Here is a 13,644-nt window from a genome sequence, read left to right as displayed (position 1 = left end):
GAAAGTGAGATGGTGCAAGAGACAAAACTCTATGATGTCCTAGGTGAGTTCTTCTCGTTGTCCTTCCCTCACTTCCTCCTGTTTTGACATCTCGTTCTTTTGAACTCTTCTTTCTCTCGTCTAGGCGTCTCTCCCGACTGTACAGTGAGTTACTATCCCTCTGGTAACGGCCAGACTCGTATAGAAGCTCGGAGAGCGAGCGGAAACCTCCTACCTCTCGCTTCTTCTTCTCTCCCTCTCCTCTCTCCTGAGCTGACAGACTTTCTATCTTTCCCAGGCAGCAGAACTCAAGAAAGCCTACCGCTCCAAGTCGTTGCAGTTCCACCCGGATCGACAAGCCCCTTCCTCCTCCGGCGAAGCACCCGACCACTCGAAATTCCAAGAGATTCAAAACGCCTACGAAACCCTCTCTGATCCTGAACGTCGAGACGAATATGACCATTTCGGTGAGAAAGGAGCTCGTGGTGGAATGGGAGGTGGAGGAATGGATGAGGATGAATTCATGAACAGTTTCATGGATCAAATGTTTGGATCCGGACCTCCTCCCTCCTCTTCTCGACCTCGACAACGTCGAAAGACTCAAACTCCGCCCTCGACGATCGATTTACATCTAACGTTGGAGGAGTTGTATTGCGGTTGTACGAAAACGATCGCGATTGAACGGATTAGGACTTGTTCGGGTTGTAAAGGAACGGGAGCGAAACCGGGCAAACAGGCGAAACCTTGCGTGAAATGTAGTGGTCAGGGACAGACGTTCGCGATGAGGACGATGGGGAGCTATATGGTGAGGCAACCGGTAATGTGTAGTGCTTGCGAGGGGAGAGGATTGAGAGTCAGAGATCAGGATCAGTAAGTCTGATCTCTCTTTCGAGACGATCTATTCTAACTGACTGTCGTTATCTCTTACAGGTGTAAGAAATGTAAAGCGAGTCGGACACAGAAAGAGAAGAAAAAAGTCGAATTTGTGGTCGAACGAGGAATGCACGCCGGAGAGGTGATCGTCCTGAAAGGTGAAGGAGACGAATCAGTGAGCTCCTCTTCCTATACCCCGATTGACCTCGTCACTGATAGTTCTACGCGTCCAGCCCGATTCCTCCGCACCTGGTGATTTGCATCTGACCATTCTCCCGCTCCCTCATCCGACCTTCACGCTTCTCCCCTCACTCGGTTCCTCCCGTCCTTCTTCTCTCGAGACGACCCTCTCCCTCACGCTCTCCGAATCTCTCCTCGGTTTCTCCCGTCTGATCCTGCTCCATCTCGACGGCCGAGCTCTGCGCGCCTCCTCCCCTTCCCCCGGTCAGCTCGGTTGGAGAGTCCTGAAAACTGGCGACGAAGTACAAATCAGTCACGAAGGGATGTGGAGGAAAGGTTCAACGGGGGACTTGATCGTTAAAATCGAAGTTGAAATGCCTGGAGAAGAATGGGCGATGGGATTAGCGGAGAGAGGGGGAACGGATACACTGAGAGGATTGTTACCGCCGAGGAGGGAGGATCTGTCGAAACAGGAACTGGAGAAAGAGGGGAGGGACGTTGAGGAGGTCGAATTGGAGGAGAGGAGAGAAAATCACGAGGATCAATCTTGGGTGAGTCGTACGCGTTTTCTTCTCTGATGTTGCTCGAGCTGACTTGTCTGCGATCTGTAGTATCACGGGAACGGAAGAGCAACTGATGAAGACGATTATGAAGGTGGTCAACCCGGTTGCGCCCAACAATAAACCTCTCCTTTTCTCTTCGACTTTCGTACTGTTCGCATTTTACACCACTCCCTTGCATCACGACTCGGATATGTATAGACCCACCTGTTGTAACAGCAACCATCGATATATAGGCAGAAGGTACCCAGAGCAGGAGATTCAGGAGAGAAATCGAGAATGGAACCGACAGAAGAATCATCTGCGAATTGGTCGCATCGAGGGCATTCCAAGGAGGACCGTGTTTGAATCTTGAGCGCGGGTATTTCCTGCTGCGTTAGATTACTCAGCTCGCGGCAGGAAGAGGAAGAGAGAGGGAAAAGAATCGTACAGAGGGAATCGACGTGGGAAGAGCAGCTAAAACAGTCGTAGCAGCTCTTCGTCTGTCTCTAGTCTCTAGTAGGCTTCAGTATAGTGTGTTCAGTATTCGTTCAGGGCGAAAGAAGTGGGAGAGGAGGAGGAAATCGACTTCATCAAAACTTCGCGAATATCATTCAACTTCTTCCCCTGGGCAGTTTCGGCGCTCTCGTCTGCATTGTGTGACGCGTCTGTTTGCTGCTCGAAGCGTTCACACATGAGAAGAGGGATCGGGAGAGCTTCGACGAGGAGAGGAAAGTCCTTCAACCTGTTCCTTTCGCAAAATTCTTTCTCGCTCCACGTCTGCGAGCCAGCGGAGCTCGACTCGAATCAGCTTGATGCCGTACGACACAACGAGATCTCGCTGGTGCCAAGAAGGGTTTGTAAAACTAGGTTTGATTGAGTGAGTTTATTGGAATGTAGAAAAAGGTTGCAACAGAATGATGAGATGATTCGAGAAGGGGGAAACAAAGGTCACTTTGTATGTAACCCAAGAGGGGAACTTGAAAAGTGAGTACTAGTAAAGAAAAAATCGAAGAATGGGGAGAGAGAAGAGGGGGGGTAGGGGAGAGTAAATTACGATTGATGAATGGTGAGGGTAAAAAAGAGTGTCCGTATGTCCGAAGAAAGAAGGAGAAAGGGCGTAAAGAAGGGAGAGTCGTTAAAGTTCTAGTAGAAGATTGTTCTAGTTTAAGCGAAGAGAGCGACAACTCCGACGGCTCCAGTGAGAAGTCCTCCGGCGACCTTGAGGGAGGACGACCCAGAAGTTCCAGTTGCCGATGCAGCAGCCGACGAGGCAGCGTTCGTGGCCCTCGATGCGATGGACGACGCTCCAGATTGAGCAGACGACGCGGCGCTGTATAAAAGAATGAGGGTCAGTCAAGAAGAATCAATCAGAAGTGATGAAACATGATGAACGTACCTGCGAACCGACGATGCAGCTCCACCGGCAGACGACGAGGCAGAGCTGGCGATGGAACTGAAAAGAAGAACAACAAAAATGGATTAATTCGAGATTCGAACAAAAGAGTAATTCGAGATCCTAGAATGATCAATGATCGAGACGAGAAGTAAGACTCACGAAGCAGACTCGGATGCCGACGAAGCAGCAGAGGTGGCTGATCCGGATGCGGACGAGGCTGATTGTCCTACGCAGTCGGTCGATGATCCGGCTTGAACGTTGACGGCGTCAGCGTAGACGGTGGCTCCGGTAGCGTCGGTCAAGGCGAGGGTGACGGATTGACCGGCGGGGAGGTTGACGTTCTAGGAGAATTGAGGAAGGAGTCAGGTTTCAAAAATCGTCTAATCGTTCAATTTCGCAATTTTCGTTTGAGAGCACGGCAAGACTCGGAATTTAGACTCACCCAGGTGTAGGAGTTGGCGTTGAGGTTGGTAGCGATGGTTTCAAGAACCTGAACGAAGTTTAATAGGTGATCAGTATGAAGAATCGGGGAGCAATTTCTTCCGAAATGTTTTCGAGCTCACCTCGGAGACGGATCCACCTTGGTTGGCACGGATGGTGTAAGGAGCTTGTCCTCCGGAGAAGGCTATATGCGAGAGAGAGAGAAGAGAACCAGAGGTTAGGAATCTTGGCACGCGAAGTCAAGGGAGAACACGTCGTCTCCTTTCTCCGATTTCGATTGACTTACAGATGAGGTAGGGTTCACTGTGCGATTGGCCAACTCTATCAGTCTCAGATCAACGAGCACGAATAAGCGAGAGGAAAGTCTCACCAGGTGAAGAGACCGGTGGTAGGAGTGTTGATTTGTTGTCCAGAAACGAGCGAGGCAACGAGGGCGACGAGAGCGACGGCGGAAAGCTTGAACATCTTGGTAGAGAAACTGTAATGTAGAAAGGAGGAAAGAAGGGGGAATGACGAGAGAGAGAGAGAGAGAGAGAGAGTCAGTTTGTTTAAACATTCCTCGGTGCTACCAAATTCAAAGTTTCCCCATCGAACCCTGCTCCGAGGCTCCGAGGACGCGTGTCCGTGTCCATCTACTCATCATTCACGCTCCATCGCTCGATACTGTGCGGAAGATCGAGGGTGGCGAATGGGTGAATGCCGATGTGATGGAAAAACGGCCACACGCGTCTTGGATCGAGAGAGAGTCGAACGAGTCGGGAGCAAGAGACAGAGATAGAGTATACTCACGTGTAGGTGGGGGTGAGTGAGAAGAGTGAGAGCGAGAGTGAGTGGAGAAAGTGAGTGGTTGAGAGAAGAAGAGGAGAAGGGGAAGGGAGGGAGGAAATTTGTCGTTGAGAGACGAGAGGCCGAGGTTTCGAACCGAGTTTGTTTTTTTTTTGAAAAGAACTGCGCGCGTCTCTGTCTGATCTCTCCCTATGCTATGCTCCCGTCTCTCTCTCGTTCTGGCCTGAGCTTGTCAATCCAATATTTCACTCTCAACTCGTCTATCATCTCGAAATCGACCAGTTTCCTTCTCCTCAGTTTTCTTCCTTTCTTCCTCGACGACTAGCAGTGAGCTTCGATCTTTGTCGATTCTAGATTCAAAACACGAGTCCGAGCACTGCCTTGCGATGAATTCGATTTCAGCTTCTCTCTCTTTCTCTTTCGTTTTCCTTCCCTCCTTCGCGCAGCTCAACCCCGCTCTTCGTCGTCGATTGTCACCTTGCGCTCAGTGCGCTCCGAGGAACACCCGACTCTGGGTTCGACGGTTTGCAATGAGAAGGAATTCTGGAAAATTCGACAATTTTTGTGCTTCACCTGTATAGAGTTCAGCAACGATGCGGTACATTGACAAGAAGAGTATGGAGTGCTCATAGATTGGGAGGAACTGGTGAAAATTGGAGGGAAATACGAAACTCGATCGTCATCGTTGGTCTCCTCCTCCCTCTCTCTTTCTCACCACTCTCTCATACTCGTCCATTCGCCAAGCTCCCAACCCTTCATTCATCCAATAATCAACCATGTCGTCCCCTGTTACCGGTAACTACGTCGTTGAGTCCAGCGTCATTTCAGCTCCTCTCGCCAAAGTCTGGCACTTGATCAAGCTTCAAGACTTCTCCAAGTGGTGGTCGGCTCTCGAATCCTCCCAACTCGCCGACAAGGGAGTCAGCTCGGAAGCTGATGTCTACACCTGGAAGTTCAAGGTGAGTCTCCGCCCCATCCTTCTCTCCTCTTCGAACCTGCGACGATACTGACACTCCCTCGACGTCGACGATGATCATTGTAGGATGGAACCTCTGTCCAAGTCAAGCAAGAAGAACATTCTTCGATCCGTCATTCCGTCACTTACTCGATCATCACCGCTGAACCTTCCCTCTCCTTCTCCTCCGTTCTCTCGACTATCACCCTCCATTCCGTCACGACCGACGATACGACCTTCGTCGAATGGACTGGTGTTTTCTCTTCCGATGCTGGTGAGCTCTCACTCTCTCTTTTCTTTCGCTTCGAGACGAGCAATCGCAGTTCGTGTACTCCACACTGAGGTCGACTCTGTTCACTGACCGTGTTTGCTGCCTTACAGACGCCTCGGTCGTAGAAGATGGAAAGTACAAGCGTAGGGAAGCTCTCGCCGATTTGGCCAAAGCTGTCTCGGCGTAAACCGACTCACGCTTCGAGCTTCAATGTACAAAGGATGAATGAGGGAGAAGTACGGGAGCAGGGATAATTGTTTTATGTGAGAAGCGAGATGTGAGGTTAAATCAGTACAAATCAGCGAAAAAGAAATTCGTTTTGCAAGTTTACAGTTCATTCTGCTTCGTTTCTCTCACGCCTTCAAGTAGTAGATCTTGGAGAATGTCAAGGCGTCCTCGACAGTAGGAAGAAGGAGTGTCTATAGCAGTCAAATACAACAACAAACGAGAGAGAAATAAACGAGGACGAATAACGGAGATCTACTCATCAAACGGAGTTGCGAAAGGATCCTTAGATCTCTGATTATCTCTCGGTTCACCCATCGCATGCGAGTCCGAAAAAGGATCGAACGCGAGTTGATGACCACGGAGAATCGTTCTTTGCGGAGGGGGTGAAATTGGGGGTTGAATTGAAGTCGATCGAGTCGGGGGAGACAGGACCGCAGTAGGATCCGCGAACGGATTTGTCGTCGTCGTGGTCATTGAGTCGTCGAGAGGGAGAGTCGTGTGAGGGGGAAAGTAGGGGAGGAAAGAGAATCGGTTCGAGGTATCTGTTGGCGGTGAAGAGGATCGATCCGCGATTTTCGGGGATTCGAGCGGATGCCAGCCGTCGAGAGATGTTGAGGTTCTTCGTCTCGCCGTCGTTTCCTCGCGTTGTCGACCACTGTTCGTAGCTTCCATCAGATCGTCCCCAATCCCTCTCACTTTTCTCCCGAATCCTCCGAATCCATTCCCCGGCACGGATCTTGAGACGGATTGACCAGTCCGCAGATCAACCATGTCGGAGTCACGACGCTGATGTTTTGAGGAGGGTCGAGGTCGAGAAATGTTGAAAGGACGAGGATTGAACTTCGAGTTGGAGGACGGTTTCGAGCGGAGAGCTCGAGGAATCGCGAGTGAGATAGCGGGGAGTTCGAGACGCTTCTTCGAAGTGTTGTCCTTTGGAGGAGGTGGAGGATTGCTTGAAGATTCTGGGGGAGATGGAGAAGTCGAACGGAAGAAGTCAACGAGGGAAGCCCAACTCGCCGCACTTGGCTGGAGGGATTTGGTCGAAAGATACGTATCGGAGGATTGTGGCTGGGGAGGTACAGGAGGGAGGGGACCTTCAGGTGGCGGAGAATGAGGGAACGAATATTGTGCGAGCTGATTCACCGTGCGCGGATCCACTGGAGATTTCGGTGGAGGCGACTGTCGGCCTGACCCGGAGACTGTAGAATGACCTCGAAGGTGTAACGGCTTGAAGTACGGTTTCTCATCCAGGTCTTTCTCCTCCCTCTGAATCGGTCGACCTCGCCAATGTGCCCATTTCTCTTCTCCTCCGGATCTCCATCCTACTCCAATCAGCCCCATCACGACGACCAAGACCCAAATACCGATGGCGATACAGAACCCGAGTCGTTGTTGTTCGAGGGATCGTGCGTAAGCTTCGAGCATTCTGTCGACGATCGAAGTGGTCGAAACGGCTGAATCGGGCGAAGTGAGTCCTTCTGTGAGTTCTTGAGATCGGTTTGAGCTGAGCATGAGGATCGTTGGAGAGACGGTTGGAAGGGAGATGTGAGCGTGAGCGTGCATCCAAGTGAGAGCCGACGAAATCGCATCAACTTTGCTACCGACGAGACACTGCACAAAGAAGTCTCAGTACGACGGACAAGATACAGATGGAACATGAGAGGTCGCCGCGCACGTAGACTAAATTGAGAATCGGATCTTCGAGCACTGTTCCGTCGAAAACGTCGGTGATGGCGTCGGTTAAACCGTCGTAGAATCCGTTGATCGTGGTATTGAGAGCTTCTGTCGTTCCATTCACCCAGCCGAACTGATCCAAGAGAAAAGACTTAGTCTCACATCGAGTTGAGCGAAAGAGAAGAAAACAAGCTCACGAGATCTTCGTTGATTCCACTTTCGACTGACAAGATCATCCGATTCGACTTTATCGCAAAGTCATAAGACGACTCGTTCAGCCTATCAGCAATAGTCAGCTGCGAGCTCGTTGCTGCGAGACAGAACCGGGTAATCGACTCACTTGTTGTTGAGACTTCCAATCACGCTGTTCGAGAATTCTCCCGCTCCTTCGTTCGCCCTCTTCGTCGTCAAGTCTTTGACGGGTCCTCTCAGCGCCCAGAGTTGGATCTGGACAACCAAGAGACCGACCAAACCGAGAACGAGGAACGCCCAAGCGTGAGGATGTGCGATGTACGAGAAGAACCAAATCAAGTTTGACTTTGCGTTCGACGTGCGGAGAGAGAACAGTCGTTGGAGTCGAGAGACGAAGGCGAAAAGAGTCGGGTGAGAAGAAGCGTTGAGGAATGAGAGGAGGTTTGGTTTCGAAAGAGCTTCTTCGGCGGACGAAGGGTGAACGGAATTCGTAGATTCGTCGACTAGATCTCGGATCCAGGCTTCTCGAGCTGACATGACTCCTCCAATAAAGTTTCGGTAGCTGTACTTCTCCCATACCGCACCTGCTCGAGCGACAACGACGTGAGTCCGAACTGTTCAGACCTTAAGTCAGAAAGTCGAATTGACAACTCACAAGCGAGCATAAATAGCACCATCAACAGAACGACAAGTCCTCTCGCAACCTTGACAAACTTGCCGAGGTCATCTCCCACGTCGTCGATCCAACTCGTGTCGAGATCCGTGCAGATTTCGACAGTTTGTTTCGCTGGAACCGGTAACATTTCGACCTCGATCGTTCGATTCGATAATGTCGAGTTGATATTGGCGCGTAGAAGTTCAATCGGTCTCGAGATGAGCGAGTTCATCGACGCACGGAATTCGTCGAGAGTCGGAATCGAGGAGTTGAGATCGGTGAGCGCGTCGACGACAGTCGAGGGGATCGTGACATTCTCGAGAGCAGATAATTCGGGAATGTCGATCGTTGGGACATCGATGTCGACTCTAACGGAAGAGGAGGTGAGTCGTTTCTCGCGAGAATGGTGAGCTGGAAGAAGCTCACCCAGGAATCTTGTCGATCAAGCCGATCGAGTTCTCGAGTCCCGTGTTGATTCCGCCTATGGCGCTCTGAATCCCGTCGCGAATCTTGGAGAGAGCCTCGGTGACGAACTCTTGGGCTTCTTCGATCGCGTGGACGAGGAGAGTGAGAGAACCATGAACGACGAGGTCGAGGAGACAAAGGAACAGGGAGCGATAGGTGTCGATCATGAAGCTGCGGAGTGGAAGACAATCGAGGCGAATTCAGTGAACGAGCTGAATTCTAAACGAGCGAAAGACAAACTGACATGATGATCGCTTCGAGGCCCTGCAGAGTGAGATCCAACACCGTTCCTGCCCCATTCGTGACCGCGCTAATTGTCTTCGAGTTCAATTCGTTGACACCATCCGCCATAAAGTGAGGTAACGAAGCGGCTACTGATGCAGCTCCTTCGACTCCAGAACACGCTGCCGTCAACGTTGCTTTCCCATCTTTGACGAGTACCGGAATCGAAGATAGGAGGAAGCAGAGAGCGACGAGGACTAGAAGGAGGGCGAGAAAGTGTTGAGAAAGCCACGAGAGGGATAAACGAGCTCGCGGACCGAGGTAAGGGTGCAGTTGACGGGCCGTAGACGAGTATGTGGGAGGTAGTGGATATGACATGTCGAGTTAAGAAATGGGAGGCGCAACCGGTGCGCACAAAAAGGGTCGGAGACTTGAGAGTCGGAGTTTTTGACTTTGGCGACGTCCTGCGTCGTTCTGGTTCAGCAGCAGCCGCAGTATCGTCGAGAGAAGAGATGAAGGTGAAGATAGAAAGGACAGAAAGGGGAGAACAAGGGTAGCGAAGCTGAGAGTCTGTGCGTTACGAGAACAAGGTCAAATTCTGCGACAAAGGGAAACCCAACTTGACGCGATTCTATTCCTCCTTATTCTCGCCTGCTGTCAGTCTTGCTATCCTTTTCTGTGGCTCTGGATGTCTGCGTTCATCTTCCACCATCGATTCGAAGCTGGGATTGATGACTGTTGAGTGAAAAAGTTAAGATATCGAAGCGAGAGCAGGCTAGTCGTGGAGTCCAGCTGCTGGCTAGTTCAATAGCTGCATCGGAGCTGTCCTAGCCGAGTAAGGTCGGATCGAGGGATGTATCGAGGTGAAAGAGAGCGTTTTCTCTCTTCATCTTCAAACTCTTCACTTTCGAACACCATGCCTTCAGCTAAAGCAGCAGGTAAGTACCCAGGTCCTTCACGTCTGGCTATGTAGCTCACACTCTTGTGCGCTTAGGTAAACAACGTCAAGCGGAGCCAGAGATCGAGGCTCCCGCTCCTGAACCCTCCCTAGCTGGTACGTGAGATCTTCTATCAGCGCGGGTTAAAGTGTGCTGATCGTCGGTCATTGCGTGCAGTCACTCAACCCCACGTCGCTCCCGAACAAGCGACGAAAGCGAAAATGAAACGAACCAAATCTAGTTCATCGAACAAACGGAAACAAGAGCAGAAGATTGCGGCAATGGAGAGAGCACAGAAGTTGGAGAAACGAAAGGTTGAGATGGGGTCGAAGAAGGATCAAAGGAAGAAAGCGAAACAGATGTGGCAGTAAAAAACGTCTCCTTTCGGTGGGTTTGGCTTGGACTGGGTTGTTGTATCACTCTCCTCTAGACTGTAAGATACAAGTCGACTGTTACACTACCTCAAGCTGATGCTACAAGAGAAGAACGAGAGAAACCCGCAAAACAGCGATACAACCCAGTCTGAAAATTCGCCCTCACAACACTTCCGTCAAGCACACCTCGTCCCCCTTGGCAGCACTCACTGAAGTCTTACTCCCTCGCTGGACCAACGTTGCTCCAACCCGGAGAATAGATTGGAGGTGGGAGAGTAGAGCAGTCGTCGTTTCCTCGTGAAGGAGAGAACGTCAACGGCGCCTCGAACGATTTCTCGAACACTGTGGCGAGGGAGCAGGAGGACGGGATCGGTTTCAGGAAAGTAATAGAGGGAGGAGGTGGGCCGATACAAGCTGATGGAATGCACACCAAGAAAGGGAGACATCAGCGTCGAATCGTCGAGCTCAGAACCGTTGGATGAAGGGGCCTCACCTTCTGCGTCTTCACTGACTCTCCTTCTGAATACCTTTGCTCTCGCCCTTCTCGCCTGACGGAGGTAGAACCACCAGCCGAGAACACCAACGATGCCGAACGAAAAGAGGGCAGGGATAAGATAGACAACGACGTTTGGGGCTGCCCCGTGGCTGACGAGGGTAGGAGGGAATCGGGAGCTGAAGCTAGCAGGGGAAGTCGACGAGGGTGCTGAGGCCCGGACGTCCGTCGATGCAGCTAAAGAGGCGGGAGTAGATTCAGTCATCGGTAGCGGGTAGATCGTGTGAACCGTGCGAATCTCTGGCATGGAGAGACGTAGCTGACGCCTTGGATCTCGACAAGTAGGAGTGGAGAGGTTGCGAAAGAGAGAGAGAGAGAGGAAAGGATCAGCAGCTCGCGGAAATAAAAGGATTTGACCAGTCTACTTTGGTGAATAGAGCGGAACCTCGACGGAAACGCTTGCAAGGCGGGGACAAGATTCGCAGTCACAAATATAGACCATTTGAATGGTACAGACACGTTGAGCGGAGTTTCGGAGATCAAGCTTCGATTGTTCACGGGATTCGAGACACGAGCTTGCGGATCAGCCAGGGCGAAAAGTCGCTCGGATTTGACTTGCAAGCGACGACGAATGATAATCCATTGGATGGACAACAATCGACACCGGAGCTGAGCTCGCGAGATCGAGAGCGCAACAATTCAAGGGTCGATCTGGGAAACGGAGTTCCGTCGCGAGGGACAATCCTAAGCAGGCTGCAAGCCAGGCCTCTTGAGACCACCAGATCGTCTCTCCTCGCCTAATTGCAGCTCGTCTCGCGTCGGACAGTGGAAAGCGGGGCGGAATACTATTTTTTTTGGATTGGAGAGAGACGAAGTGTCAAAATAGACTAACGACGACGAAAACACCTTTCCACAACACAACTTCAACCTAACCTCGTTCGTAATCACCTGTACTGCAAAGAAAGGAAAGACTTGAAATGTATGGGGAAGAAGTGGGGGAGATGAGGCGAGTTTATTGAGAGAGTCGAGAGATGGGTTAAATTTAAGCCTCGAAGACGAGCGAGGTTCCGAACTTGTGGGTAGCGGCAGCAGATTGGGAAGACTGGGAATCAAAGCACATCGTATGTTAGCTGCAGGCACACGAGACTGCGGGATAGAAAGGTCAAACTCACGAGTTGAGCAGAGTCGATGGCAACACCGAAGGAGGCCTTAACACCCGGTCGGAGGCTGTGTTATCGAGAGCGTGAACGGTATAGCAATCGCAATGAGATGCAGAAAAGGTGGAAGAAGCAGGAGGAAACACGAGAGAAGTTAGCGATCACAGAGCCGAGAAGCCACATCGAGCGAAAGGAAGGCTTACGCTTGAGTGTAACCGAGAGCGAGGACACCAGCGTTGTTGATCTTGGCCTTGACGAAGGCAGTGTTGTCGAGGTAAGCCTTGGTTCCGACTTCGAGTCCGACGTTGGAAGCGGTCGACTTGGAGTCCCAGATGGCCTTGGCACCAGCCTCGACGTCCTTCGAGACCTTGTGGTAGTAGGAAGCAGAGAAGACGGAAAGGTTGGCGAGACCGTGGACGGTGACAGTGTATGAGGGGGCGGCGTATCCGAGACCGAGAGCGTATCGGGTGATCGATCCAGTGGGAACGGAGTAGGTCGATTCGGCACCGAGGAGGAAACCGTCACGTCCGATAACCTGTCAAGTGTCATCAATGAATCAATAACAAATCCGGATTTCGAAGAAAAGGGCTAACGCGGAAAACTCACGGCATCAGCGGTGAAAGTAGGGCCCTTGAAGACGTCGAGGAGGGCACGGGTGTGGAGGGAAGGTTGCTTGTAGATAGCGGTAACGTAGGCGGACTTGCCTTGAGTAGCGGGGAGGAGGTGACCTTGGATGTCGAGCTTAAGACCTGGTACGTTTCGTTGTCGGTCAGTCTCGGGTTCACCTCTGTCTGCGATGATATGATGACTCACCCTTGGCAACTTGGTTCTCGAGTTCGATTTGGGTCTTGAGGACGTTCGAGGTGGTCCAGGTTTGGGTAAGAGTTACACCGTTCTTGGCGTCGACGTACTTGCCCTCGAGGTCACCAGCGATCGCGTTCGACTTGGCATCACGGGTACCGGCGACACGGAAAGCGACGTTGTTGGGGGCACGGGTCTACGAGAAGGAAACGAAGAGAGGTAGAGTGAGTTTTCGATTCTATTCAGGTGGCCTGATTCGCTCGAACCTTGTTCGAACGTGCTACTTAACACCAATGATTTCCGCCCCCTCGCACTCGACCGGATCGCCTCCCGTGCGCCGTTCGCTTTATTTATCCAATCCGACCGTTCGATCACTTCCCATCTTCAATAACGTGAGGCTTGAGAGCCACGATGCTACGAGTCCTCCATGCAGCCCGAGTGTGACACAGAATACCCCTCACACGCGCCTCATGATTGCGCGATAGTTGTCGGGGAGTTTGGAACGAATTCAGGAATTACTAACCTTGACCTCGAGGGAGTTTCCGTTGAGGGGGTAGTCCTTGTTGAGGAGGTCGGAGGCAGATTTGCCGCTACAAGTGGTCGCAACAAAGATCAGCGTCTGTGGAGAACGAGGGAACGGAGGGGGTTGGAGCGAGATTTGCCGAAAGTCGAAACGAGTGCAAGGCGAGGGCAGGGCAGAGCAGGGAGTTCTGGTACGTACAGATCTTTCCAGGAAGGGGGGACAGACATATTTATAGAAGTAGTAAGGTGTTGACGGAAGTGGTGGGAGAAGGGAAACGGAAATCGATCGCGTTCGTTGCTCTTCGGCTGATCTCTCTGACAGACGAACGTTCTTCTGCTGAGACGTCCGTAGTCGTGGAAGCTCAGAGCCCTGGTTACGGCGCTCTCACGGCTCGCGCATTGTCTCCCCGTTCTCCAACCAAGTCACTCTTCCATCTCGTTCTCTCTGGGTTCCTCTCTGTGCACCCTTCGATACTGGGTCGACAAGGCACAGTGCGATG

The 13,644-nt window shown here is 51.7% G+C and overlaps 6 protein-coding genes across 6 annotated transcripts; 3 read left to right on the top strand and 3 right to left on the bottom strand.

Moving 5' to 3' along the window:
- Positions 1-9: 9 nt before the first annotated feature.
- Positions 10-1,715, top strand: JCM6883_000210 (uncharacterized protein; the record flags this gene model as incomplete). Its single annotated transcript, XM_076630940.1, has 6 exons — positions 10-43; positions 125-144; positions 278-849; positions 910-1,027; positions 1,086-1,583; positions 1,644-1,715. 6 exons carry the CDS (start codon positions 10-12, stop codon positions 1,713-1,715), a joined length of 1,314 nt encoding a protein of 437 aa, XP_076489080.1.
- A 1,023-nt stretch (positions 1,716-2,738) lies between these two features.
- JCM6883_000209 (uncharacterized protein) lies at positions 2,739-3,876 on the bottom strand (the record flags this gene model as incomplete). The annotated part of the gene is made up of 7 exons (XM_076630939.1): positions 2,739-2,904; positions 2,971-3,027; positions 3,130-3,311; positions 3,413-3,460; positions 3,534-3,595; positions 3,698-3,714; positions 3,782-3,876. 7 exons carry the CDS (start codon positions 3,874-3,876, stop codon positions 2,739-2,741), a joined length of 627 nt encoding a protein of 208 aa, XP_076489079.1.
- Positions 3,877-4,973: 1,097 nt separating this feature from the next.
- Positions 4,974-5,610, top strand: JCM6883_000208 (uncharacterized protein; the record flags this gene model as incomplete). Its single annotated transcript, XM_076630938.1, has 3 exons — positions 4,974-5,156; positions 5,240-5,426; positions 5,534-5,610. 3 exons carry the CDS (start codon positions 4,974-4,976, stop codon positions 5,608-5,610), a joined length of 447 nt encoding a protein of 148 aa, XP_076489078.1.
- Positions 5,611-5,903: 293 nt separating this feature from the next.
- PRM1 (pheromone-regulated protein PRM1) lies at positions 5,904-9,237 on the bottom strand (the record flags this gene model as incomplete). Its single annotated transcript, XM_076630937.1, has 7 exons — positions 5,904-7,262; positions 7,327-7,458; positions 7,523-7,604; positions 7,666-8,101; positions 8,173-8,540; positions 8,599-8,808; positions 8,882-9,237. The coding sequence occupies 7 exons, from the start codon at positions 9,235-9,237 to the stop codon at positions 5,904-5,906; spliced, it is 2,943 nt and encodes a 980-aa protein (XP_076489077.1).
- A 538-nt stretch (positions 9,238-9,775) lies between these two features.
- Positions 9,776-10,168, top strand: JCM6883_000206 (uncharacterized protein; the record flags this gene model as incomplete). Its single annotated transcript, XM_076630936.1, has 3 exons — positions 9,776-9,797; positions 9,854-9,913; positions 9,975-10,168. 3 exons carry the CDS (start codon positions 9,776-9,778, stop codon positions 10,166-10,168), a joined length of 276 nt encoding a protein of 91 aa, XP_076489076.1.
- Positions 10,169-11,706: 1,538 nt separating this feature from the next.
- Positions 11,707-13,372, bottom strand: JCM6883_000205 (porin; the record flags this gene model as incomplete). Its single annotated transcript, XM_076630935.1, has 7 exons — positions 11,707-11,766; positions 11,837-11,891; positions 12,025-12,356; positions 12,428-12,570; positions 12,635-12,818; positions 13,146-13,212; positions 13,344-13,372. 7 exons carry the CDS (start codon positions 13,370-13,372, stop codon positions 11,707-11,709), a joined length of 870 nt encoding a protein of 289 aa, XP_076489075.1.
- Positions 13,373-13,644: the final 272 nt, after the last annotated feature.

This window comes from Sporobolomyces salmoneus, assembly GCF_050403485.1.
Source record: "Sporobolomyces salmoneus JCM6883 DNA, S_salmoneus_JCM6883_v1_ctg13, whole genome shotgun sequence".
NCBI lineage: Eukaryota > Fungi > Basidiomycota > Microbotryomycetes > Sporidiobolales > Sporidiobolaceae > Sporobolomyces > Sporobolomyces salmoneus.
The sequence above is the reverse complement of the archived record's forward strand: the minus strand, read 5'-3'. Positions and strand labels throughout refer to the sequence as shown.